Raw genomic sequence first — 27,968 nt, 5'->3', positions numbered from 1 at the left:
TATCAGGCACCGTACTAAACACTTGGGTAGATACAAGCAAATCGGGTTGGACACAGTCCCTGTCCGCCATCGGGCTCACAGTCTCAATCCTCAGTTTACAGTTGAGGGAACTGAGGACAAGAGAAGTGAAGTGACTTCCCAAGGTCACACAGCAGACAACTGGTAGAATAGGGATCAGAACACAGGTCCTTCTAACTCCCTGGCCAGGGCTCTATCACCTAGACCACACTACTTTGTTTTTAAGTTGCAATTTTTCAGAATGCAATTTTCAGTTGCATTCTAGACTGAAAGGGCCACATTGCCCCAGATGAGCTGAATTAACTCAGGAACCTAAGCAATGGTAGAGATTAATGTGTGTACTCTTCTTGTTCCTTTTAATTGTCTGTTAACTTTAAGGACTAATTATTTCAACAAACTTGTAGAATGACAGGTTTATAAAGTCTCCAGCCATCTCCCAGACTCTGCAGAGCCAATGCATTTCAGGAGCGAAACCATTGCCTTTGCTGGCTTTTAGACTGTGAGCCCACTTTTTAGACTGTGAGCCCACTATCGGGTAGGGACTGTCTCTATGTGATGCCAATTTGTACTTCCCAAGCGCTTAGTACAGTGCTCTGCACATAGTAAGCGCTCAATAAATACGATTGATTGATTGATTGATTGATTCGTCCCATAAGTAAGATCTTCACATTTTCCTGATGTTTTCCTAACCTGAATAATCTCTGTAGTATCAGACTCCACCTCTCTTTAACCTCTTCCCTCATTCCTTTCTCACTCTCCTATCTGTATGTATTTGATGGAGGTAAGGAGACAAAGAAAAAGGGAAGGAGGGAAATTATAGAACCCAGGATAGTTTGGTTCAATCTCTCATCCTATCCTGACTTGATTACTGCATTGGCCTCCTTTCTGATCTCCCATCCTCCTGTCTCTCCCAGCTTCAGTCTATTCTTCACTCTGCTGCCTGGATTACCTTTGTACAGAAACGCTCTGGGCATGTCACTCCCCTCCTCAAAGATCTCCAGTGGTTACCTATCAACCTTCGCATGAAGAAAAAACTCCTCACTATCGGCTTTAAAAGCTCTTCATCACCTCGCCCCGTCCAACCTCACCTCATGTCCTTCTACAGCCCAGCCCACACACTCCGGTCCTCTGCCGCTAACATCCTCACTGTACCTCGTTCTCGCCTGTCCCGCCATCGATCCCTGGCCCATGTCCTAACCCTGGCCTGGAATGCCCTCCCTCCACACATCCGCCAAATTAGCTCTCTTCCTCCCTTCAAAGCCCTACTGAGAGCTCACCTCCTCCAGGAGGCCTTTCAAACTCAACCCCCTTTTCCTCTGCTCTCCTCCCCTCCCTATCACCCCCATTCCCTCCTTCTGCCCTACCCCCTTCCCCTCCCCACACTTGTGTATATTTGTTCATATTTATCACTCCGTTTATTTTATTAATGATGTATATATAACTATAATTCTATTTACTCTGATGGTATCAACACCTGTCTACTTGTTTTGTTGTCTGTCTCCCCCTTCTAGACTGTGAGCCCATTGTTGGGTAGGCACCATCTCTATATGTTGCCAATTTGTACTCCCCAAGCACTTAGTACAGTGCTCTGCACACAGTAAGTGCTCAATAAATACGATTGAATGAATGAATGAATGGATAGGGGAAAGGGGGAAAGAAAACAAAAAGAATATTCCTTAATGATATGATGAGACTAGACACTAATGAAAGATTCAAAAATAGCACAAGGAAACTGTAGATAGTATGTGTAAATGCATATTGTTAGTTCAGAGGTATGGGTTGGCTCTGAATCAGTCTAGAGGCAAGTGCACTATTCATTCATTCATTCATTCATTCAATCATATTTATTGAGCAGTTACTGTGGGCAGAGCACTGTACTAAGCACTTGGAAAGTACAATATGGCAACAAATAGAGACAATCCCTACCCAACAACAGGCTCAAAAACACTCCTTTTATTCTGCATAACACATCACTCACATGTAATAATAATGATAAAATAATAACCACAATGATAATGATAGCATTTGTTAAGTGATTACTAAGTGTCAAGCATTATACTAAACGCTGACATGGACACAGAATGATCAGGACAGACAGTCCCTGGCCCAAATGGGGCTCACACTGTTTTAGAGTTACATCTAGGGGTTAATTTTAACTTATGTAAATTCAGAGTCAACTTGAATAGTTTGGGAGGAAAAAAATTAAAACAGAGGAGAATGGACTCTCTCTCTGCAGCCTTGGCCAATGAATCAGTTTTGCTACTTAGAAAAAGGTCTGAGATCGATAGGTGAGGGAAAAGGTTCAAATAAATGGCCAAAAGAGAAGGCTAAGGATTTCAATTCCCATGAATCTCCTGCCCCGCCATTACCATGGAGAGCCAAGAGCTACCGTAAAACTTTAAATGATAGAGTGCCTTCGTCAAAGAGCTTGAAATGCCTTTATCTCAGTTCCCTGTATGAAGTAGAGAGGGGTACCTGTGTTTAGCCTTATTTCACATTACAAGAAATTGAGTTCTAGAGAGGTTAAGTGACTTGCTCACAATCACACAGCAATTGTAACAAACTGAGACTACCTAAACCTCCAGGCCCCCAATCCAGTGCCCCATCCAATTAAAATGCTTGAAAGGCTCTTTCAAGTGAATTAAAAACGTCTCTTAAACACAAAATATTGCTCAATTGAATGAGCTGAGAGTTGATTTCATTTTGTCATTGGCAACAGAAAAGATTATTTTTTCCTGGAGGGCTGTACCCATAGTTTGTGGCCCAAACTTTATTTATGGAAGCAAATCTTCTGACATTCCCAGTTCACAGAATCTTTGAAAATGATTTAATTCTCTTGAGAGTTTCAATCGCATTTGCTTTTATCGCTTAATGGCTTTGTAATTGACATATCCGGAATAATGGCTTCTGGGCATAGCTACTATATAAAATATGAAAGTCCAACCCAAAGCAAATGGATGGCTGGTGGCTCCAGATGAGCCAAAGGATAATGAGTTCTCTGCTCCCCATATCCATTATTTAGTTGCAAGGCTAGATCCTGCAGGAATTGCATGTGGGGAGGGGCCCGGGGGCTGAGATTGCTTTGTCATGCTTCCCAGATGCTTCCTCTTTCTTATCAGCACCCTTCCATAATGGACTGAGCCTTGATCAATCCATTTCCACTGCTGTCCCAAAGACAGCCAGTCACTAGGATCCCCATGGGAGATCTCACCAAAGAAAGTTGAGCTACAAGTGAATCTGTTTCTTGAATAATTGCCTCAGATCATGTTCTGCCTCTTCCTCAAGGGTAAGAAACAAGGAAAGAGAATGTTGCCAACTTTACTTCTGCAACCAATCAATCGATGGGAAATAGCATGGCCTAGTGGAAAGAGCACGAGTTTGGGGAGTTGGAGAACTTGAGTTCTAATCAATCAATCAATTGTATTTATTGAGCGCTTACTGTGTGCAGAGCACTGTACTAAGCGCTTGGGAAGTACAAGTTGGCAACATATAGAGACAGTCCCTATCCAACAGTGGGCTCACAGTCTAAAAGGGGGAGACAGAGAACAAAACCAAACATACTAACAAAGTAAAATAGAGTAGATATGTACAAGTAAAATAAATAAATAAATAGAGTAATAAATATGTACAAACGTATATACATATATACAGGTTCTAATCCCACCTCTGCCCCGTCTGCTGTGTGACCTCGGGTAAATCACTTAAGTTCTCTGTGCCTCAGTTACCTCATCTGTAAAATGGAAATTAAGACTGAGTTCCATGTGGTACATGGACTGTGTCCAACCTGATTACCTTCCATCTACCCCAGTGCTTACTACAATGCCTGACATAGTAAGCCCTTAACAAATACCATTTAAAATGGTACTTATTAAGCTTTTACTGTGGGCAGAACACTAACTATTATCTTTCACCTCTACGAATGGTAATGTTCAACAAATTTGGGGCTGAAATGATAGTGAAAGATGACTAATCTAGGTTCTGTAACTGACAGTGGAGACGTTTTTTCCACAACATTTCAACCACCTAGGGAAGAGGAGATCAGAAACCATCGGGAAGAAGTTGGTACGGGGAAAGGAACAGAAAGAAGATGCAGATTATCAGAGGATGGTTTCTTGTATTGAGCCTAGTGACTCCCTGATGTCAGCAATGTTTTCACTTGCAAAGTGATTCAGTTTCCACCTTGCTAAGGACAGAGACTGACAACGATAAACACATGGGGCTTTATGCAGTTAGAACGTATCTCTTTCTCTTGGAAACTCCCTTTGAATTTGCAAGGCCCAAGCCAACCCTAGAGACAAGGTGACAGCCTCTAGAGATAAAGGCCCTGCCATGAGAAACTGGGACATCTACTGACTAAATAAGATTGAATACACACAGCACCAATCCCACCCTGCCCTGCCTGGATCTTAATTGTTCAGGATACGGCGGAGGAACCGGGCAGCCAGTAATCACCACAAGCAGGCAATGATGCAAAGCACTGATCTGAATCAGGGTGCTTTGAAAGCTTTAATGCAGGATAATAATCACTATTATTAATAAATAATGACTTGTGTTTCTATTGTGCCTCTCTCCAGAAGATAGAGATACACACATTCTGTATTTCTCTGGCAAGCCTACTATTTGAAGACGGTGCCCTCAAAAAAACCCTAGTACATTCCCTTTTTTGTCTCTTTTTCCCCTCATGATGTCCCTCAGAGGTAGATAAAATTGATCTCTCAAAGTTAATTTCTTGCCCACAGTCTCATCATGCCAGATTCCCTAGCTGACAGCTCTCTGCTTTGCCCAATCTGCAGGTGGCATGACCGCACATCGGTATCAAACAGAGGCTACTTCTTCCCTGTCCAGTGGTTAGTTTGGATAGGGTCTCATCCCAGCAGTTGCTGCATGTGGTGACCCTTAGAGGCTGCCACATTGTTTTCCACGGCAGAACAAGACTAATTTCCCAACACAGAGGGCAACACTACCCTCCTTCTTTCTCGCAAGCCCACAGACTTGGCTTTATCGTCGATTCATCTAGTTCTACCTTTACAACATCTCTAAATCCACCCCTTCTGTACCATCTAAATTCCTAGCACGCTGGTCCAAACATTTGCCATTTTCCACCTCCGTTTCTGCATCAGCCTCCTAACATCCTGGCTTCCAGCCTTGCTCTGCTAGAGTCTATACTTCAATCTGCGTCTCAGATGACTTTACTAAAAAATAATTCTGCAAACAATACATCTCCCGACTCCTTAAAAATCTTCAGTGGTTCCCATTCCACCTTCGCATCAAACCGAAGCTCCTTACCATTAGCTTTAAGGTAGTCAGCTTTCCCCCTAATACCTTACCTCACTAATCTACTACAACCCAGTCCACACGCTTTGCTCCTCTAACATCAACCTACTTACTAAACTACCTCAATAACATCTCTCTTGCTGTTGAGCCATTGCTGTCACTGTCTGTCTGGCCTGGAATATCCCCCCATCCTGTCCTTCATAACCAACAGACTACCATTCTCCACACCCTCAAAGTCATGTCTCCTCTGAGAAGTCTTCCCTGACTAACCTTATATTTCCCCACCCCTTTTGCCCTCCCTTCCATGTTGCCTATGAATGTGGGTCTGTACCACGTAAGCACTCTGATACTCACCCCATTCCCAGCCCTATAGCACTTATGTACCTATTTGTACATTTTGAACCTTCCCCCTTTTATAATTTATCTTAGCTCCTTGAAGATAGGGACCATGTCCACCAACCCTATTGTATTCAACTCACCCAAGCACTTAGTACAGTGCTCTGCCCTCAATAATTGTTCAATAAATGCCACTGATTTGATTGATCGGTTTAAAGTGACTCAGCTTTTGAATCATGTCTTAATGCCATCATGGAAGTTTGCCCACGAATGACAAGGATAATGCATGTCTTAGTTACTGGCTCAACTTTGGAAAACCAAGAGCCACAGTGAATTTAAACATACTTTGCTACATCAAACATAAAATATCAAATACAGTTTGAAATCCAAAATTTTTTAAATCCATAATAGTGTACTTCGTACATCGGCTTTTTCATATATATTTCAATGGAATTTGTTAAGTGCTCAATATGTGCCAGGCACTGTGCTAGCAGTGGGGTAGATACAAGCTAATCAAGTTGGACATAGTCCCTGTCCCACATGGGGCTCACAGTCTTAATCCCCTTTACACAGATGAAGTAACTGAAATACAGAGAAGTTGCCCAAGATCACACAGCAGACCAGTGGTGGAGTCGGCATTAGAACCCAGGTTCTCTGACTGCCAGGCACATACTCTAGGCTACACTGCTTCTCTTCTGATAAAATATACCAAGTACACATGACATTTACTTTAAACATGATAAGGAAACAGAAAAAAAATCAATATAAATTATTTTACAATTTGATCAGGTTTCAAGTTTACTTGTATGCCACTTTTATACTTACAGGCTTTCGAGTTGGAGTGACTTGAACAGAGTGGTAAAATTCTGGTTGGACACGACTGCTTTTTTTGATTTTCCGTTTCCTCATGGAAGTTTCTTGCTCACTCTGGTGGTGTACTTCCACTATAGGCTGGGATTCTTCAAGACGGGCTGTTACCCGTCTTCTAGCATGACGAGGACTTGGTCTATAACCCTGTGCCAAAAAAAAAGGGTGAGGGATGCATTATTTATCTGGAAAGCCTCAGAAGAAATGTGTACAAAGATATATAAAAGTCAACACGCTTGATGGAAAGATTGGCATTTCCCAAGTGGACATCTACAATTGTGCTTAACTTGTATGCAAGATAATCTCATTTCTAGAAAAGTCTCTATTGAATAACTCTTGGAATATCACTCTCTCCATTCCCAGGGCAGTGGGAATTCTGAAAGCTAAGCAGAGTACCAAAGGTGCCCAGTTGTGCTGGACTATCAACCGGATGATGAAATTTAAAGTGACTCTGGTAAATGGCCTCTATTTTTATGTTTTGTTGGGGTTTTTTTAATGGTTTCATTGAATCTCAGATTAACAGAAAAGAGCTCATGGCTTTCAGTGAAAATTGCTACTGGTTTTTCCTCTTTGCTCATTAGCCTTCCTCTTCATTGCTATTGGGCTACGTCATTTCATGAAACCAGAAAATGAAATTGAAAAGACCAACCAAAGTCACTCTCCAGGCTTAATAAAATGCAAGCTAATAACAATATTTGGGTTGTCTTGTAGACTTAATTTACCCTGCAGTTACTATTAGTTTACCTTTGAAAACCACAAGCTTGGGAAATGCAAATTATGGTTTTATAATTCTTGCTCTTATTATAATGTAGGGTTGCCATCAGTGTATTTTTTATCCTTTCAATTTGACCTCCGAAAAATTCCAGGCAGATCAGAAGGATAACAATGGCTAAACAGCCCCGAGACACACAACGCCAGCATTCTTCATCCCAAATCACATTTTCACTACTTCCTTCTTGACTCTCCCACCTCTGGCCCCTGGCTCACACTCTTCCTCCTGCCTGGAACCCCCTCCTTCTTTGAATCTGGAAGTCCATGGCTTTCCCCATCTTCAAAAGCCTTCCAAAATCTTACCTCCGTAAAGAAAGCGCTTGCTGATTATTTTTTATTCTCTCCAAGTCACATACTACTACTATCACCTCAGAGCTTTTGCTCCTCAGCACTTTTGCTGTGCTTATATCCCACTGTGCTTATGTACAGCTCATTTTACACAGTCTAGTCTTTGAGCACTTCCCGCTCTCACTTGTACTTTATTTTATATCTTTCTCTCCTGCTAAATTGTAAACTTCTTGTGGGCAGAGATCATGTCTTTTCTCCTTTACTGTCCCAAGCTCTAATGAAGCCCAATGGAAAGATCATTCATTCATTCATTCATTCAATCGTATTTATTGAGCGCTTACTGTGTGCAGAGCACTGTACTAAGCGCTTGGGAAGTACAAGTTGGCAACATATAGAGACGGTCCCTACCCAACAGCGGGCTCACAGTCTAGAAGGGGGAGACCCGACAACAAAACATAAATAGAATAAATATGTACAAATAAAATAAATAAATAGAGTAATAAATACGTACAAACATATATACATATATACAGGTGCTTTGGGGAGGGGAAGGAGGTAAGGTGGGGTGATGGAGAGGGGGTGGTGGGGGAGAGGAAGGAGGGGGCTCAGTCTGGGAAGGCCTCCTGGAGGAGGTGAGCTCTCAGTAGGGCTTTGAAGGGAAGATCATGGGCCTGGGAGTCAGAGGACAAGGGTTCTAATCGCAATTAATCAGTCAATTGTATTTATTGAGCACTTACTATGTACAGAGCACTGTACTAAGTGCTTGAGAGAATACGATGCAACAGCCTTTTGCCTGCTGTGTGACCGTGGTCAAGTCACTTAACTTCTCTGGCCTCAGTTACCTGATGTATAAAATGGGGATTAAGACTGTGAGCCCCAAGTCAGACACGGACTGTGTCCCACCTGGTTATCTCGTATCTAAACCAGAGTTTAGTTCAGTGTCTGGCACATACATAGTAAGCACTTAGCAAATACCAGTTTGTTTTCGGTTTTGTTTCATTTTTTAGTACTTAGTAGGGAGCTCTGCACATAGCAGATGACCAATAAATACAATTTACAACACCTGGTGCTATTTTTATTTTGCCCCTGGTCTCAGGACCCATCCACCAGAAGCATACACACTCACATACATACGATCACCAGATTTTCATCTTTTCTGTGTAGATTTTAGGGGCCCGTTACAAAAAAATCTAATAATTTTCAAACAAGTCCTTTTAAAATCATGCATTTTTCCCCTAACATCTGAAAAAATGGATGAGCTCATGAAAACAGCAACCCAGCTATATAATATTTACAGAAGGCTTTTTAAATTGAATTGTGCATTAAAGAAGAAAAAATTGGAAAACGTTGTTAAACACGAATTCACAAAATGGGGGAACACATGTAAGATTACACTCAATGGAATCACATTTAATATTAATACAAATTCAAAGTAATGAACATGTTAAAATAGTATTAACAAGCCAGTAACACCTACTAGAATACTCTTCAAGCAAAACGCAATATTTTCCCTCCTTTTTTATGGTGGGAGAATTCTTACTAAAAATATCTGCATGCAGTGACAATCTTGGTTGTTCTAGACTCCTTTAAGACCTACTTACAATTCTTAACTCTCACAGAGTCATAATCATTTCTTTGGCCTCTGTAAATTTTGTTGTCTTAAATATAGTATTATGATGTCAGGTGAGAAAGAAGGGGTAAAGTTACAAAATTTTTAAAACAACATTATGCCTATTTTCTTACTAGAAAATTATAGAAATAGAAGAGAAAATATAAGTAAATCATTGTAAGAATAAAATATTCCTAAAATTACAGTAAGAGGTCAATAGTGCCTAAACTTAAAGTCTTCCTGCGGAGCTGACATCCTAGTACTGAAAAACTGAAGAGAGGAACTAGGGAATAAAAAGAGCCATTCTTTAAGTGGCTCCAACTATTGTTTGTTCCTCTAGTACAGTACCCTACATACAGTGAGCACTCAATAGCTACCAGAGATTGACTATTGATTGTTGTATTATACTCTCTCAAGGGCTATGTACAGCTCTCTGCGAACAATAAGTACTCAATAAATACCTTTGATTGAGTCTTCAGGGGAACAGAACTGAACTGACTCCAGAATTCTTTCAGGGAGTAAGAGTCAATCAATCAGTTGTATTTATTGAGAGCTTCTAGACTGTGAGCCCACTGTTGGGTAGGAACTGTCTCAATATGTTGCCAACTTGTACTTCCCAAGCGCTTAGTACAGTGCTCTGCACACAGTAAGTGCTCAATAAATACAATTGATTGATTGATTGATTACCGTGTGCAGAGTTCTGTACTAAACTCTTGGGTGAGCACAACACAACAATATAAATCACTCATAACCTGTACTAAGTGCTTAGAGCTTAGTACATCCAAAATCATCCCAAATCACATTCTTACTACTTCCTTCTTGACTCTGTGAGCTTGCAGTCTAGAAGGAGAGACAGACATTAATATAAATAAATAAATTATGGATATGTACATAAGTGCTGGGCTGGGGGCAGGAGGGGAGTGAATAAAGGGAGCAAGTGAGGGGGATGCAGAAAGGAGTGGGAAAAGAGCACAGATAAAAATCAAGAAAAATAAAACAATAAAATAAAGGAGAAGCACAGGTGTACCTCAGAAGTGACAGAGATGAAAGAAAGAACTCGACTGGCACCAGAACTGAGAGTAAGGATGAGGCATTTAGAGAGGCAGCAGTGGAAGTAGCACCAGGGTTACCAAGGTTCATGGTGTGGGTGGGCCAGGCGGAGTAGGCCCCCAAATCCCCCCAGGTCCGAGCAGAGCTGGAGTAGGAGGAGAACAGCTCATCTCTCCAGGCCGTTTCCCTACCCGCCCTTCTTGGAGTTGTGCCTGCTCTCTAAGGGAGCAGATGGTGAGGCTGGGGGCTGACTGGCTGCCTGGCACTCAGACAGTATGGATGGGCCCTGCCCCAGAGCCTCGGCCGGGAACTGGAACTATGTCACAGCCAAGCCCACTCCTTGGCACACATTTCAGCGAGGGGCAGCCCAGATCCCAAAACGCCAAAGTCCCTCCTGGTCCAGGGACTCAGTTTAGTCCCAGAAAAAAGTGTCTGTTCTGAAATAATTAAAATTGGAAGGGGCACAATGGCACTTCCTGTTTCATCAGTGCCCCATCCCAGACCATTCCCGCTTACTTCCACCCCTGCTGACTGGAAGTGGAAAGAAAAAATGAAGATACTGATGCTGCCAAGGTTTAACTAATGAAGCTGAAAGCGCCTGAGGGCAAGGATCTTGTCTATCGACTCTACTGTACCGTACTCTCCAAAATGCTTAGTACTGTGTTCTGCATGCAGGAAGCACTCAATATAGACCATTAATTGAATAAATTAATGAATGAATGAGAAGATAATCATCACAAACCAATGAAGCTAGATGTGCTCCAAGAAAATGCAGGTCAGAGTCAAGTGATAAATTATTGTGCATCATGGAACTTTTTTATGGTATTTGTTAAGTGCTTACTGTGTCAAGCACTGCGCTAAGCACTGGGGTAGGTACAAATTAAGCAGGCCAGATACAGTCCTTGTCCCACATGGGGCTCCCAGTCTAAGTAGGAGGGGGAAAAGGCATTGACTCCCCATTTTGCAGTTGAGGAAACTGAGCCACAGAAAAGTTAAATGACTTGCCCGAGGTCACACAGCAGGCAAGTGGTGAATCAGTATTGGAATCCAGGTCTTCTGGCATCCAGGCCTGTGTTTTTTTCACTAGGCCATATGACTTTTTGATCATTTTAACCTGAAGTTCCCTAACTTTCCAGAAATTCTAAAAAATAGAGAATACACAGATTCTCATTCCCTGAATGAGACAATCAATCAATGGTATTTATTGACTACTTACTGGGTGCAGAGAAAGGTACTATGCTCTGGGGAGAGTACAATACAACTGCGTTGATATGTTCCCTGCTCACTACAAAGTTAAGGTATAGAAGGGGAGACAGACAGTAATATAAATGAATGATTTATGGATATGCACATAAGTGCTGTGGGGCTAAGGGTGGGGTGAATACCAAATGCCCAAAGGGTACGGATCTAACTGCACAGACAACACAGATGCAAAGACAATAAGAAAAGCCAGAAATGAATTATTAAACTGACTCACATGGCAATAAGAATAAGTAATAATAATTACAACTGTGGTATTTGTGCTTACTATCAATCAATCAATAGTATTTATTGAGTGCTTACTGAGGGAAAAACACTGTATTCATTCGATTCATTCAATCCTATTTATTACTTACTGTATTAAGCTCTTGTGAGAGAAAACTATAACAATAAACAGACACATTCCCTGCCCACAACAAGCTTACAGTGCTGAATTGTACTTTCCAAGTGCTTAGTACAGTGCTCTGCACACAGTAAGTGCTCAATAAATATGATTGAGATCCGCCCTTTCCTTTCCATCCAAATTGCTACCCTGCTGGCTCAATCTCTCATCATATCCCGACCGGATTACTGCATCAGCCTCCTCTCTGATCTCCCATCCTCCTGTCTCTCCCCACTTCAATCTATACTTCATGCTGCTGCCCGGATCATCTTTGTGTGGAAACGCTCTGGGCATGTTACTCCCCTCCTCAAAAATCTCCAGTGGCTACCAGTGGCTGCCATCAGGCAAAAACTCCTCACTCTTGGCTTCAAGGCTCTCCATCACCTCACCCCCTCCTACCTCACCTCCCTTCTTTCCTTCTACAGCCCAGCCCGCACTCTCCGCTCCTCTGCCGCTAACCTCCTCACTATGCCTCGTTCTCGCCTGTCCCTCCTTTGACCCCTGGCCCACGTCCGCCAAGCTAGCTCTCTTCCTCCCTTCAAAGCCCTACTGAGAGCTCACCTCCTCCAGGAGGCCTTCCCAGACTGAGCCCCCTCCTTCCTCTCCCCATCCTCCCCCTCCCTATCCACCCCACCTTACCTCCTTCCCCTCCCCACAGCACCTGTATATATGTTTGTACATATTTATTACTCTATTTATTTTACTTGTACTTACTTACTATTCTATTTATTTTATTTTGTAAATATGTTTTGTTTTGTTGTCTGTCTCCCCCTTCTAGACTGTAAGCCCGCTGTTGGGTATGTTGCCAACTTGTACTTCCCAAGCGCTTAGTACAGTGCTCAGCACACAGTAAGCGCTCAATAAATACAATTGAATGAATGAATGAATGAATGAATGAGTGAATGAATGGAGGGGGAGATAGACAATATTAAATAAATAAATTACAGATATGTACACAAGTGCTTTGGGGATGGGATGGGGGAGGAATAAAGGGGCAAGTCAGGGTGACACAGAAAGGAATGGGAAAAGATGAAAGGAGGGCTTAGTCAGAAAAGGCCTCTTGGAAGATATATGCCTTCAATTAGGCTTTGATTCAGGGGAAAGGGTGTTCAGGGGCACTCCAGGTCAGGCAGGATGTGGACAAGAGGTCGGCGGCACGATAGATGAGAACGAGGTACAATGAGACGGTTAGCATTAGAGGAACTAAGTGTGAGGGCTGGGTTGTAGTAGGAGTGTAGTGAAATGAGGTAGGAGGGGGCAAGGTGATTGAGTGATTTAAAGCACATGGGGAGGAGTTTTTGTTTGATGTGGAAGTGGATGGGCAACTACTAGAGTTTCTTGAGGAGAGGGGAAACATGTACTGAATGGTTTTGTAGGAAAATGATCCAGGCAGCTGGAGGCAAGGGAAGTCAGTAAGGAGGATGATACAGTAATCAAGGTGGGATAGGATAAATCCTTGGATTAATGTGATAGCAGTTTGGATGGAGAGGAAACAGCAGATTTTTTCGATGTTGTGAAGATGGAACCAACAGGATTCCAAAATTCATTATGTGGAATGAATGAGAGAGAGAAGTCAAGGATAACACCAAGATTAGTTACAGACTTGAGAGACAGGAAGGATGGTGGTGCTGTTTCAATGATGGGAAAGTGACAGGGAGGACAAAGTTTGGGTGGGAAGAAAAGTTCTGTTTTAGACATATTAAGTTTGAGGTGACAGGAGGACATCCAGTTGGAAATGTCTGGAAGGCAGAAGGAATTGCGAGACTGCAGAGAAGGTGAGAGATCAGGAATGGAGGTGTAGACTCAGGTATCATCCACAAAGAGGATGTAGTTGAAGCCATTAATTCAAAACAAAAGGACATTCAGTCTCCCAGCAGGTAATAGAGCAGCTGAAGTTTGTTATCACAGGAAAGTTGCATGAAAGCCAAAAACATGTTTGGTCAAGAAGGATTTGGATCAATTTATGGACAAGTGGTCCGTAACAGGTACACTAGAGGGAACATTAGGGATGAGGATGGAAAGGTGAGTGAAGCCAGCTAGTACATTCTTCCTAACCATGAGGATGTGTCAAGGAGGGCCTTGACACAAAGAGAAGCAATAGGGAAAACATATTATAGGAAAGAGATATGGATTGTATCTATTTTCTATTGCTTAGGAGATTAGGATAATGTCTAGGGTTCTGGTATCCATCCCTGCTCAGGGATGAAAGTAGAACTTGATTCACACTGGAATGGGATGGGACAAAGGCACCTTTAAAAGCCTGGCCACTCTGATAAGACCAGGATGAGGCCATTTCAAAACCCAAAAGCAGGAGAACTTCTGCTCACCCTGCAGCCCTATGTGAACCTGGGGAAACTACAGTTTCCCAGCCCGGGCCAGAGGCCATATCCTGCTGGAAGGAAGTGGAAGAACAGTGCTCTGCACACAGTAAGCGCTCAATAAATACGATTGAATGAACAGCAGAAGTTCAAGTTGGTCTTTCCCTGTCCTCAACCCAAGAGAAGCACGGCCTAGAGGATGGGACACAGGCTTGGGAGTCAGAAGGACCTGGGTTCTAATCCCCACTCTGCTGCTTGTCTGCTGTGTGACCTCAGGCAAGTCACTTAACACCTCTGTGACGCAGTTCCTCACCTGTAAAATGGAAATGAAGACTGTCAGCCCATGTGGGATATGGACTGTGTCCAACCCAACTTTCTGGTATCTACCCCAGTGCTTAGTATAGTGCCTGGAACATAGTAAGCACTTAACAAATGCCAAAAAAAATAAAAATCTACAGAGGCCTCTGCACCCACGTGGGGCCAGCCTAACTCGCTGCGAGAGCTGACAGGCTGCCTGGCCCACTACAGCCCAGTCCCACACTGCAGTCTTGGTACAGGGCTGGTGCTGCATCAGGACCCAAGCCACTTCTTGGCCACAAGAAGCAGCCCAGCCCCTGTGTCGCAATCCAGGTGATTCATCTTGGTGTCAAAAAAAATCACCCCCACAAACAGTGGTTGTGAAACAATTCCAAACTGTAAGGGTGATCCAGGACTTATTCTTTTCAGTACTCTATTCCAAACCATTCTGCCTTACTTCCCTGATCTATTGTCCTATTCCACTGCATCCTCAAATGTGATAAAAGAAAAAAAAAATCTTGCCTGTGTATCCATGACATCACTTATTACACCACACCTGAAGCAGAGCACTCAAACCCTTCTCCAGACTCCACCTGTCAGGCAGAGGGCAGAAACATTTTGAGGAGCAGTGTTGCCTAGTGGATAGAGCATGTTCCTGAGAGTTAGAAGGACCTGGGTTCTAACCCCAGGTATGGCACAAGCCTGCTGTGTGACCTTGAGTAAGTCACTTAACTTCTCTGTTCTTCAAGTACCTCATCTGTAAAATGGTAACTACAATACCTGTTCTCCTTCCTACTTATATTGTGAGCCCTGTTTGGGACAGGTGCTGTGATAACCTGATTATCTTGTATCTTCCCCACTGCGTAGAACAAGCTCGACATGTGGTAAGTGCTTAACAAATACAATTATTATTATTATTATTGGTAATAATAATAATAGTAATAATAATAATGAACCCCCATGAAGCTACCTCTATCTCTCTCCACTTTCCCCCACCCAACAGGCAGAGCAGTTGTCCCCGTTGCCTGAGGGAGGGAAGAGCCGGGCATTCAGTTTGGATCACTCAGTGGTCAGGGGGCTGAGCCAGTTCCTTTCTTTCAGACCCAAGGTATCCCTTCCCTTCTCACCACCCCTCACCCACTTACCCAACCATCTCTTCCCTGAGCCCCATCCCTAGCTCCTGCCCCAAAAGTGGTGATGGCAACAACAGCAAGAAAGGTGGAGTGAGGGAAAGGAAAGGAAGGTAAAAGGAGAGAAAATACAAGCCGGTCATCATCGCTTCCTTCACTCCAGAAACCGGGCTCGGGGCAGGGGGCACTTGGGTGGATGGTGAGGTGGTGGCTGAGGGGCTGGAGCAGTGGCACCCAGCCCAGAAGAACAGACCACCCCTGCGGACATTTGCGGGAACGAGCCTCGCCAGAGGCACTGTCTGTGGGTAAGGCTGTTTTGAGGGCAGAGTTGCACTTTTTGGTACCTCTCACCCCAGCTCCTCAACCAGAGGGGCCACGGAGTCAGCAGGACCTGCATCCTAATCCTAGCTCTGCCACTCATCTGCTGTGTGACCTTGGATAAGTGAATTTACTTCTCTGTGCTTCAGTTACCCCATCTGTACAATGGGCATAGAGACTGTGAGCCTGATGTGGGATAGGGACTGTATCGCTCTGATTAATTTGCATCTACCTCACTGCTGAATACAGTACCTGCTAAGTACAGTACCTTACTATGGTAAGCACTTAATACCATTAAAAAACAAAAAAAAAACCTGGTTATTCCCCTGGGTACCTGGTCCGCTGCCCCTTCTGCCTTTCCCACCTGGACTCATGCAAACTTTTCTACAGTAGCATAGGACATTGCAGAGCATCTGAGATGCTTGCAACCACCACCCTGTACAAGGGCTTTACAGCCCCTCCTGGGCAGGGTATGTTTGGGGCAGCCACAACAGAGCCAGAGCAGTGGTTCCGGCTTTCATTTTCAATCCAGAGCCCTGTCTCAGGTGCACAGTGGGTTACTTCCACCAATGACCCTCGCTCTTCAGAGTTCAGGGCAGAGGAGTGGGGAGCTGGAGAGAAAAGGTCAGGAGTCTCAACAGTGGGAATGATGGACATGAACTAGTTGCAGTGGAAATGAGAACTGCGGGGGTGAGGGGTATGGACTATGTCCCGATGCCTTTCTGACCCCTTCTTTCAAGGCCTGAAGGCCGTAAAACTGGGCAGACAGGGAGCTAGGAGATGAGCCATCCAGGGTCCAGTCCACCCCCAGCTCAGGAAGCTACCAACTCAGCCCACACTTCCACCACCACACTCTTGTAGCTTCCAAGCCATTCCACGCCCCAGTCCTCACCACCCCCATCCTTGGAATGCCCACCTCTACCTCCACTGTCCCATGGACTACCAGCCCAGGGAAAAGGTGTTCCACATTCTTTGTGCACAGTAAGCACTCAATAAATACAACTGAATGAACTGAATGAATCTACCCCATCACTCCTTGATCTAAACCTTGCCTCCAACCCTAATGCTCCCTCAGACAGTAAATTTCTTATGGACAGGGAACATTTCTGCCAATTCTATTATACTGTACCCTCCCAAGGGCTTTAATACAGTTGGTGGTTTTTGTTTGTTTGTTTGGGGTGGGGGGGTTGCCTGGACGGTTCCTTTTTTTCTTTTTTTTTCACTAGCATTTGTTAAGCTAATTCAAATTTGTTTGTTTTGCTTGTTAGTTGATACAAACTAATCAAGTTGGACACAGTCCATGTGTCACATCGCTCAATCTTAATCCCTGTTTTACAGATGATTTAAGCACAGAGAAGTTAAGTGACTTGCCCAAGGTCACACAGCAGACAATTGGCAGAGCCAGATTAGAACCCAGATTCTTCTGATTACGTCTCATGCTCTACTACATATAATAAGTGCTAAATAAATAAAAGTGATTGATTGATTATATTTCTCACCTTGAGCCATCCCCACTCATCCCCACAGCACCCCAACCCTGCTGTCTTCCAGGCAGGAATGAAGGATGGCCAAAAACTACAAAACACCAGGACCAAACTCTCCCGCTTCTAAAAGCTCAGAGGCCCAGTCGTCTGAGACCACAGTGACATGCCCTATCCCCACAAGAGTAAAAGGTTGGCTTCTCATTAGTGAGGTAAGACTGTAAATTCCAGAAGGTGAGTAATCAGGGGTCTTCCTTCTGTTGTATGTCCCTAAGCTCTAAAACAATACTTCACATTCAATGGGTGCTTAATAGATACCACTAATCAATTAATCAGTCATATTCATTGAGCATTTACTGTGTGCTGAGCACTTGAGAGTACAATAAAACTGAGTTGGTAGACATGTTCCCTGCCCACAAGGATTTTTCAGTATAGAGGGGTAAACAGACATTAAAATAAATTATGGATATATACATATGTGTTGGCTGTAGCAGTGAGGTAGGAGAAGACAGACCAGAGCACTAAGGGGTAAATAAGTACTATTGACTGCTGATTGATTGAGTACTCCCCACAAGAAGTGGTCAACTAACCTGTTTTTCTGTTGTTATTTTTGAATTGCTTAATTTCGCAATGCTTTCATTGTCTGTTTGTCCTCCCACGCTTAGATTATGAGCCCCTTGTGGGCCAGGAACTATATCTTAATTTGATTTTTGTGTAATTACACTGGCACTTGATACAAGGCTTGGCGCATTATAAGCACATAATTACTGAATGTCAGTTGTGATAATTAACTTTTGTGCTGCTGTAAAGTGAGATTTTGCACAAATGAATGATAGCCTATTTTCTTCTTTGAGAAATGTGGTAAATCAGCACATTTATGGAGATTGCAGTAGACTGTAAACATATTTGACAGTAGAATTGAAGAACACTCTTCTAGTTTTCCAGGGGAATTTTTAATACAGTAATAACTTTTGTTGCTATTGTTGAAATGGTGCCAGGATTCGTTTCTATTTTTATTGCATTTGTCACCATATGGGTTGGCCTTATTGATTTGTCGACTAAGTTAAATGTCTTTTGGGAGACAAAGTATTTTAAAAACGAGACAGCAAACCCCTAACCAAATGGCTTGAGAGCTCAGTAGTGTCTACCTTTGTTAATGGGTGAGAGATTTGGATGTCACAGCCAGCTTCTTGTCCTAAAACTACCCTTAACTTATATGGCAAGATAGCTTCACCGTCATATCATAAAACACTGTCAGTCTGGCAGACCAGAAGTGATGCTTGGTCAACACCTCTCTGCTGGACAGATCATAAACACTTGCCCTTCCCTTCTTCCCTACCTGACTGTCATCTTCAATTGCTCACTCTCCAGTGGCTCCTTCCCCACTGCTTTCAAACATGCTCATGTATCCTAAAAAAAATCTCCCTTGACTCTACAGGACTCTCCAGTTATTGCCCCATCTCAATCTTACCGTTCCTTTCCTAACTCCTCAAGCAAGTTGTTTACACCCTCTGCCTCCACTTGCTCTCCTCCAAATATATCTTTGACCCTCTGCAATTTGGCTTCTGCCCCATCCATTCCATGGAAACTGCCCTCTCCATGGTCACTAATGATCTACTCCTTGCCAAATCTAATGGCCACTACTCCATCCTAATCCTCCTAGACTTCTCAGCTGCCTCTGACACTGTGGATCAAGCTCTTCTGTAAACAATATCTGAACTTGGATTCACTGATACTGTCCTTTCCTGGTTCTATCTCTCTGGCTGATCCTTCTCAATGACTTTTGCCAGCTCTTCCTCTCCCTCTCACCTCCAGTGTCCCTCAAGACTCAGTTTTGGGTCCCTTCTATTGTCAGTCTTCACCCTCTCCCTAGGAGAACTCTTACTTCTACATCTTCAAATACCATCTCTATGTGGCTGATTCCCAAATCTACCTCCCCAGCCTGATCTCTCTCTCCTCTGGTCTCGCTTTTCTTCCTGCTCTTCATCTCTGCTTGGATGTCCCGCCAACACCTCAATTCTAACATGTCCAAAACATAACTCGGTGTCTTTCCACCTAAACCATCTCTTTCCACTGACTATTCCATCAATCAATCAGTAGTATTTTCTGAATGTTTACCGTGTAGAACACTATACTATTTGCCTGGGAGAGTACAATACAATAATGTTAGTTGACACTAATAGTAATAATACTACTAATGATAATTATAATTATGGTATTTGTTTAGCACTTAATTATGTGCCAGATGCTGTACTAAGTGCTGGGGTGGATACAAGCAGATCAGATTGGACACAGTCCCTGTCTCCTGTGGGGCTCACAGTCTCAATCCCCATTTTACAGATGAGGTAACTGAGGCCCAGAGAAGTGAAGTGACTTGCCCAATCACACAGCAGAAAGGTGGCGGAGCCGGGATTAGAACCCATGACCTCCTGATTCCCAGGCCCGTGCTCTATCCACTAAGCCACGCGGAATACACATCTCCGGTGGCCAAGAGCTCTGATAATGTTTCCCTCTCTAGCAAAGAACCTTAGTCCCATGGCAGTCATAAGAATAAACTTTACTTCTACATCCCTCGCTGCCTCTTACTTCAGGTGTGCTCCAGAGAGAGTCATTTCACCAGCTAGCCCACCAGTAAGCCGACATCTCCATGTATCTCTCCTCTTCTCAAAGACTCCAATGGTTGCCCATCCATCTTCTCAACAAACAGAAACTCCTTACTATTAGTTTTGAGGTGCTCAATCATCACTCCTTCCTACCTAACCTCACTGATCTACCTCAACCCAGACTGCATGCTAGCCTCCTCTAACACCAAAACACCAACCTACTGACTATACCTTCATCCCATCTCTTTCACCACTGATGCCTCGATGACATCCTCCCTCTAGCCTGGAACTCTCTCCCCATTTCATATAAAACAGACTATCACTCTCTCTATTTTCAAAACCTAACTAAAATCTTATCTATCCCAAGAACCCTTTCAGACTAGCCCATCATTTCCCCACACTATTAGCCCTCCCTTCTGCGTCGCCTATGTATTTGGATCTGTAGCCATTCATTCATTCAATCATATTTATTGAGTGCTTACTGTGTGCAGAGCACTGTTTGGGAAAGTACAATACAACAATAAACAGTGACAATTCCTGCCCACAACAAGCTCCCAGTCTAGAGGTGGGGAGACAGGCATCAATGCAATTACACATATATACATAAGTGCTGTGGGGATGGAGCTGGGGGGAAGAGCAAAGGGGGCAAGTCAGGGCAATGCAGAAAGGAGTGAGAGATGAGGAAAAGTGGGGCTTAGCCTGGGAAGGCCTCTTGGAGGAGATGTGCCTTCAATAAGGCTTTGAAGGCCAGGAGAGTAATTGTCAGTCAAATTGATGAGGGAGGGCATTCCGTGCCAGAGGCAAGATGTGGGCTAGGGGTCAGTGGCAAAACAGGCGAGATGGAGGCACAGTGAGAAGGTTAGCACCAAAAGAGAGAAGTATGAGGGCTGGGTTGTAGAAGCAGAGAAGCAAGATGAAGTAGGAAGGGGCAAGATGATGGAGTGCTTTAAAGCCAATGGTGAGGAGTTTTTGTTTGATACGGAGGTGGACAGACAACCACTGGAGGTTTCTGAGGAGGAGGGTGACATGTCCTGAATGTTTCTGTAGAAAGATGATCTGGGCAGCAGAGTGAAGTATGGACTGGAGCGGGGAGAGGTTGGGAGGTCAGCAAGGAGGCTGATGCAGTAATGTAAGCAGTATAGGATAGGCTAGTCCGTAAGCACTTTTAAACTCATCCCCCCAACCCAGCCCATAGCACTTGTTTATGTATCTTTATCACTCTGCTTCCCCTATAAGTAATTTATTTTAATGTCTGGCTCTCCAACAAAATTGTAAACATCTTGAAGGCAGGGATTGTGTCTTCCAACTTTATTTTAATGTATTCTCCCAAGCGCTTAGTACAGTGCTCTGCACATAGCATGTGCTCAACAAATACCACTGATTGATTAATTGACTGAATGCTGAGAAACTATGACAGCAAGCTGATAGATCTAGCAACCTATTTATTTTCTTCACTTTTGACCTTATCTGTCTTCATCCCTTAGTAAAATTAGCTTTCGATGGACCCATTTCTGGCCTAAACTTGCACATTTCCTTCTTTAGCACCTGGATTTTCCTTCCCACTTTTTGGATTTGGGTCAAGCAGGCACTGTACTAAGCACTGCGGTGGACACAAGATGACCAGGTTGGGCACAGTTCATGTCCCACCTGGGGCTCACAGTCTCAATCCCCATTTTACAGATGAGGTAACTGAGGTACTTCTCCCATTACTGAAAAATGTCATACATCTTCAGCAAAGGGATTCATTCATTCATTCATTCAATCGTATTTATTGAGTGCTTACTGTGTGCAGAGCACTGTACTAAGCGCTTGGGAAGTACAAGTTGGCAACATATAGAGATGGTCCCTACCCAACAGTGGGCTCACAGTCTAGAAGGGGGAGACAGACAACAAAACATATTAACAAAATAAATAGAATAAATATGTACAAATAAAATAAATAAATAGAGTAATAAATACATACAAACATATATACATATATACAGGTGCTGTGGGGTGGGGAAGGAGGTAAGGTGGGGAAGATGGGGAGGGGGAATGGGGGAGAGGAAGGAGGGGGCTCAGTCTGGGAAGACCTCCTGGAGGAGGTGAGCTCTCAGTAGGGCCTTGAAGGAAGGAAGAGAGCTAGCTTGGCGGATGTGCGGAGGGAGGGCGTTCCAGGCCAGGGGGATGATGTGGGCCGGGGGTCGACGGCGGGACAGCCGAGAACGAGGCACAGTGAGGAGATTAGTGGCAGAGGAGCGGAGGGTGTGGGCTGGGCGGTAGAAGGAGAGAAGGGAGGTGAGGTAGGAGGGGGCGAGGTGATGGAGAGCCTTGAAGCCGACGTTGAGGAGTTTCTGCCTGATGCGTAGGTTGATTGGTAGCCACTGGAGATTTTTGAGGAGGGGAGTAACATGCCCAGAGCGTTTTTGGACAAAGACAATCTGGGCAGCGGCGTGAAGTATGGATTGAAGTGGGGAGAGACAAGACGATGGGAAATCGGAAAGGAGGCTGATACAGTAATCCAGACAGGATAGGATGAGAGATTGAACGAGCAGGGAGCTACTCACCATCTTTTGCTGACCCACTTTTTCCAGCTAACTCAGTTAGAGTGTCTCTAAGGCTGCAGCAAGGAAGTGTCAGAGACAATGTTTCATCTAGTACCACTTCCTACCTGATGCTGATAGAGTGTGCATTGTGCTGAAAAACTAATCGGCCAACGGATGTTGACTGAGCCACCGCAGGACACATAGCATTGTGTCGTTGTTCTCATTCTTGCAGGAAGAACCTGAAAGTGCCGATCCAACCTAATGGATGCAATGAATTGAGCCAATCCCAGACCAATTTCTGTCTTTCTATTGGCCCCAATTTATTTCCCTTTACGCTAGTAGAACAGAGCCTTACATTGACCTCAAAAATCTCCAGTGGCTACCAATCAATCTGCGCATCAGGCAGAAACTCCTCACCCTCGGCTTCAAGGCTCTCCATCACCTCACCCCCTCCTACCTCACCTCCCTTCTCTCCTTCTACAGCCCACCCCACACCCTCCGCTCCTCCACCGCTAATCTCCTCACCGTACCTCGCTCTCACCTGTCCCGCCATCGACCCCCGGCCCAAGTCATCCCCCAGGCCTGGAATGTCCTCCCTCTGCCCATCCGCCAAGCTAGCTCTCTTCCTCCCTTCAAGGCCCTGCTGAGAGCTCACCTCCTCCAGGAGGCCTTCCCAGACTGAGCCTCTTCCTTCCTCTCCCCCTCGTCCCCCTCTCCATCCCCCCATCTTACCTCCTTCCCTTCCCCACAGCACCTGTATATATGTATATTTGTTTGTACATATTTATTACTCTATTTATTTATTTATTTATTTTATTTGTACATATCTATTCTATTTATTTTATTTTGTTAGTATGTTTGGTTTTGTTCTCTGTCTCCCCCTTTTAGACTGTGAGCCCACTGTTGGGTAGGGACTGTCTCTATATGTTGCCAATTTGTACTTCCCAAGCGCTTAGTACAGTGCTCTGCACATAGTAAGCGCTCAATAAATACGATTGATGATGATGATGATGATGTGTTGCCGACTTGTACTTCCCAAGCACTTAGTACAGTGCTCTGCACACAGTAAGCGCTCAATAAATACGATTGATTGATTGATTGATTGACCTGAAACTTCAGACTGAGCCAAATGCAAAGCTGGGTCAGGATGAGACTTGAGGCCTGTGGGGCTGTACTCTGTTATGTTCTGGTAGAACAGGAAAACAGTCTGGGCCGGGCCGGGTAGGCAGCAGAGAAGTAGGTTATGGTCCAGGTTCAGCCCCATCCTCACAGCACTCAATATACCGATTTATCTTGAGTTTGGGTTGGATTTCATTTATCCTGGCTAAGCCCTGGAATTTTGACCTATAAAGGGCTCTAAAACAGAAAGGTGCATGAGATTCTCTATCACCATGACTCCTCCTACCTCACCTCATTTCTCTCCTTCTACAACCCAGCCCACATACTTCACTCCTTTAGTGCTTTACTTCTCACCTTGTCCCAATCTTGCCTGTCTCGCCACCAACTCTGGCCCACGTCCTGCCTCTGGCCTGGAACATCCTCCCCGCTAAAATCCACCTGAGAATTATTCTGCCCACCTTCAAAGCCTTATTGAAGGCACATCTTTTCCAGGAGGCCTTCCCAGACTAACTCCTGCTTTTCCTCATCTCCCACTCCCTTCTGTGTCACCCTGACTTGTTCCCTTCAATCTTCCCCCTAGTCCCAGCCCCCACAGCACTTATGTATATATTTGTAATTCCATTTATTTGTACTGGTGTCTGCCTCCCCCATTCTAGACTGTGAGCTTGTTGTGAGCAGGCATTTTCACTGTTTATTGTATTGTACTTTCCCAAGCGCTTAGTACAGTGCTCTCCACATACCAAGTGTTTAATAAATACAACTGAATGAGTGAATTCTCTGAAAATGGTAATTGATATTGCCTCCTTATTAAATTAGCAAGTGGCAGAACTAGGAGAATTATAGATTGCAAGCAACTTTGAGGGAATGGACCGAATGGAGGGGCTGATCTGTGTATGCATGCAGGCTCTGAGGCTGAATTTGGCAAGACCTGCTTGAAGAATCCCAGCTGAATGAGTTGTATCATTTCCTTAATCAACCAATCAATCAATCAATGGAATGCATTGATTGTACTGAATGAGTTAGGGAGTCTAGAGCTGGGAATAGGACTGGGTAAGGAGCATGGGAGAGGAATCCGTCAAGCTGGGCTTTCCTCAGAGGTGGTGAACTCCCTACTGCTGGGGCTGGTGACAGCTAGAAATTAACGATTCCCACTCCCTCAGGATCAGTGGTAATTTTGATGAGTCCTGCATTACCAAACCTCTGAACCAGGAATCACCAATTGTCACTACCAGAAGTCATTCACTATAAAGTATAACAGAAGTATGATAAGAAAACTGCCAAAGAGAAGGCTATATATCATTTATGGCTATTAAAAGTTTATCAGAACCAAAGCCTTCTCTTACTATTAAATAAGATTTTTTAGTGGACTCAGGGTTAAAGCCCACTAAGGATAGCATTACCCAAAGGGATTCATTACTGTCCCTGAGACAGGATTTATGGCTAAAATAGTTCTCCCAGATAGAATTTCTAGCACCCATGAGTACCAGTGCTTCCCAACCCTCTGGCCTTTCTGTACTTTTCCAAGTCCTTCCTGGTACAGTGGTCTGGTATTCCAGGGCTACTGTCAGTATTACCACTGGAGCACCTCACTGGTCACCTGATGAAATATCTCGGGACTGACTTCCATTTCTAATAACCAACATCGGTCATTCATTATTAACAGTTGATCTTGTGAGGCTTTGGTAATCTGAATTTGTACTATCATCAATGATATTTATTGAGCACTTACTATGTGCAGTGCATTGTATTAGGTTATTGGGAAAGTACAGTAAACAGAGTTAGCAGATATGTTTCCTGCCAACAACAAGTTTACAGTCTAGACAGGGAGACAGACATTAATATAAAGATTTTATAACATAATGTAAAGATATGTACATAAGCATACATAATTTGTACTTCTAGACTGTGGGCCTGTTGTTGGGTAGGGAGCATCTCTGTATGTTGCCGATTTGTACTTCTCAAGCACTTAGTACAGTGCTCTGCACACAGTACGCACTAAATAAATGATTGAATGAATGAATGAATTTGTAATATTAATTGTAATTACCATATTAATTGTAATTACCATCCAGTTTGTGCTCCAGACATTTATCTCGTATAATAAAAACAGTATGATTGTTGATGGGTACACAAATCTTTTGGGAAAAATGAAACATGTTCAAGATATTTCTGTATCCCCAAGACACAAGATGGGAATGCTTTGTGCACTGGAGGAAGAAGTTAGCCTTGTAAGCCTTGATTGCCCACCAAAATTTAGAGAATAGAGCCTATAGTTTCCTCAGACTCTTATTTTCTTCAGTGACAAATTAATCTCTCGTTTCAGAGTGAGACCTATGAATTGCCTAATAAACCACGCCTTTTAATGTTGTGTTTTCAAGAAGTAGTGAAGGAATTTAAAAAGAAGCAATCCGTTCCCTAAATCATGTTACTTAGGGGCAACATAAAACTGAGTATCCCTGGGCCCTGGAGAGGGAATTAATCTAGCCCAACCACCACCAAGCAGGGTGGGTTGGGGATAAGACATTTAAAAACACAGGTTTTTGTAATCAATCAATCAACAGTACCTTTTGAGCATTTCCTATGCGCAGACCACTGTACTACGCACTTGGGAGCCTGATGTAGTGGATAGAGCAGGGGCCTGGGAGTTAGAAGGTCATGGGTTCTAATCCTGACTCCACCACTTATCTATTTGTTCTGACGATTTTGACACCTGTCTACATGTTTTGTTTCGTTTTCTGTCTCCCCCTTCTAGACTGTGAGCCTGTTGTTGGGTAGGGACCGTCTCTATATGTTGCCAACCTTCAACTTGTACTTCCCAAGCACTTAGTACAGTGCTCTGCACACAGTAAGCACTCAATAAATACGACTGAATGAATGAATGAATGAATGCTGTGTGACCTTGGGCAAGTCACTTCACTTTTCTGTGCCTTTTCTGTGCCTCAATCTGTAAAATGGGGATTGATTGGTTTGTAGCTACCTGCCAGTCACTCATGAGAAAAGATCTTGGAGTCATTGTTGACTGTTCTTTCAAAATTCTTGTACAATGTGCCACAGCAATCAAATAAAAAACAGCCATAAGTTGGGCAGGATCAGGAATGGATGGAAACACAAGAAGGCTTAGTTGTGCTAATGTGAAGGCATGGTCTGCCTGTCCTCAAAATACTAGATGCAATTCTCTTCGTTGCATTTTAGGAATGTCATAATAGAACTGGGAAAAGGTGCAGAGAAAAGCCACCAAGATGATCAAAGAAATGGAAAGCTTCCTACAGAAAAGCTTAGGACTCTGGTCTGGGAAACCACAGTTTATGAGTAGACAAGATTGATGTCCACAAAATAATTTAAGGGGTGGGAAGGGTGAATGTGGAGTTGATGTTCACCAAATCCCACAGCACCAGACTGAAGGGACACTCACTGAAACTTGAAAGGGGGTGGGAAGGTTCAAAACAAGAGAAGGAAATATTCCTTTATATAAGTAAAGAATATGCATATGGTTATGTGCACACTGTATCTAGAACTGCAGGTCCCACAATGGTCTTTTCCACCACACACCAACCCACAGGTAAATTACACCATGAGTGGTGTCTTCTTTGAACGAAGTGGAATTCAGTACTAAAGGAAACTGTGTGGGCTGAAAATGATCATCAGGTTCAAGAGGGATTTGAACATCTTAATAATGGACTAATGGTCCATAATGGGTGGTGTAGTGGACAGAGCAAGGGCCTGCAAGTCAGAAGGTCACATTATGCCACGGTTCCACCACGCATCTGCTGTGTGACCTTGGCCAAGTCATTTCTCTTCTCTGGGCCTCAGTTCCCTCATCTGTAAAATGGGGATTGAGACTGTGAGCCCCAAGTGGGACACGGGCCATGTCCAACCCAATTTGCTTGTATCCACTTCAGCGCATAGTACACTGTCTGGCAAGCACTTAACAAATACCATGATTATTAAATTAAGGCAACCTGCCCATGGTTCCCCCAAGCAACCTATTGCCACTCTCAGAAATATACTAGTTCATATTTTTGACTCATTGTCTGACTTATTAACAGTATTTCTTATAGTCTTAGGAGAAAAAGGGGTATTGCTGCACCTATGGAGAGAAAGTCTTTCAAACCCATTTTAGGAAACATAAAATGAGGAAAAATACAGACCCTGCTTTGGGAAGCTTCCAGCACTGTGGAAATGTTGTAAATGATTAAGTCACACATCACATGGCCTGAACACCTGAAGCACATGAAAGAAAATGGAATTCCCGGAACAATTTTAGAAAACAAAATAGATCCTTATTGTTGTTGCCATTAAGTAATTTTACAAAAGTTTTCAAA

General features: G+C 43.6%; 1 protein-coding gene across 13 annotated transcripts in view; it reads right to left on the bottom strand.

Moving 5' to 3' along the window:
* The window catches only part of DST (dystonin), a 520,502-nt gene that overhangs the window by 465,018 nt on the left and 27,516 nt on the right, over positions 1-27,968 (bottom strand). For all 13 annotated transcript variants that reach the window (XM_038771967.1, XM_038770518.1, XM_038770592.1 and 10 more), the window contains exon 3: positions 6,454-6,642. In XM_038771967.1, the coding sequence (XP_038627895.1) occupies positions 6,454-6,642 (189 nt within the window). The remainder of the gene's footprint in view (positions 1-6,453; positions 6,643-27,968) is intronic.

Source organism: Tachyglossus aculeatus, chromosome 1, assembly GCF_015852505.1.
Source record: "Tachyglossus aculeatus isolate mTacAcu1 chromosome 1, mTacAcu1.pri, whole genome shotgun sequence".
In the NCBI taxonomy this organism is placed as follows: Eukaryota; Metazoa; Chordata; class Mammalia; order Monotremata; family Tachyglossidae; genus Tachyglossus; species Tachyglossus aculeatus.
The sequence above is the reverse complement of the archived record's forward strand: the minus strand, read 5'-3'. Positions and strand labels throughout refer to the sequence as shown.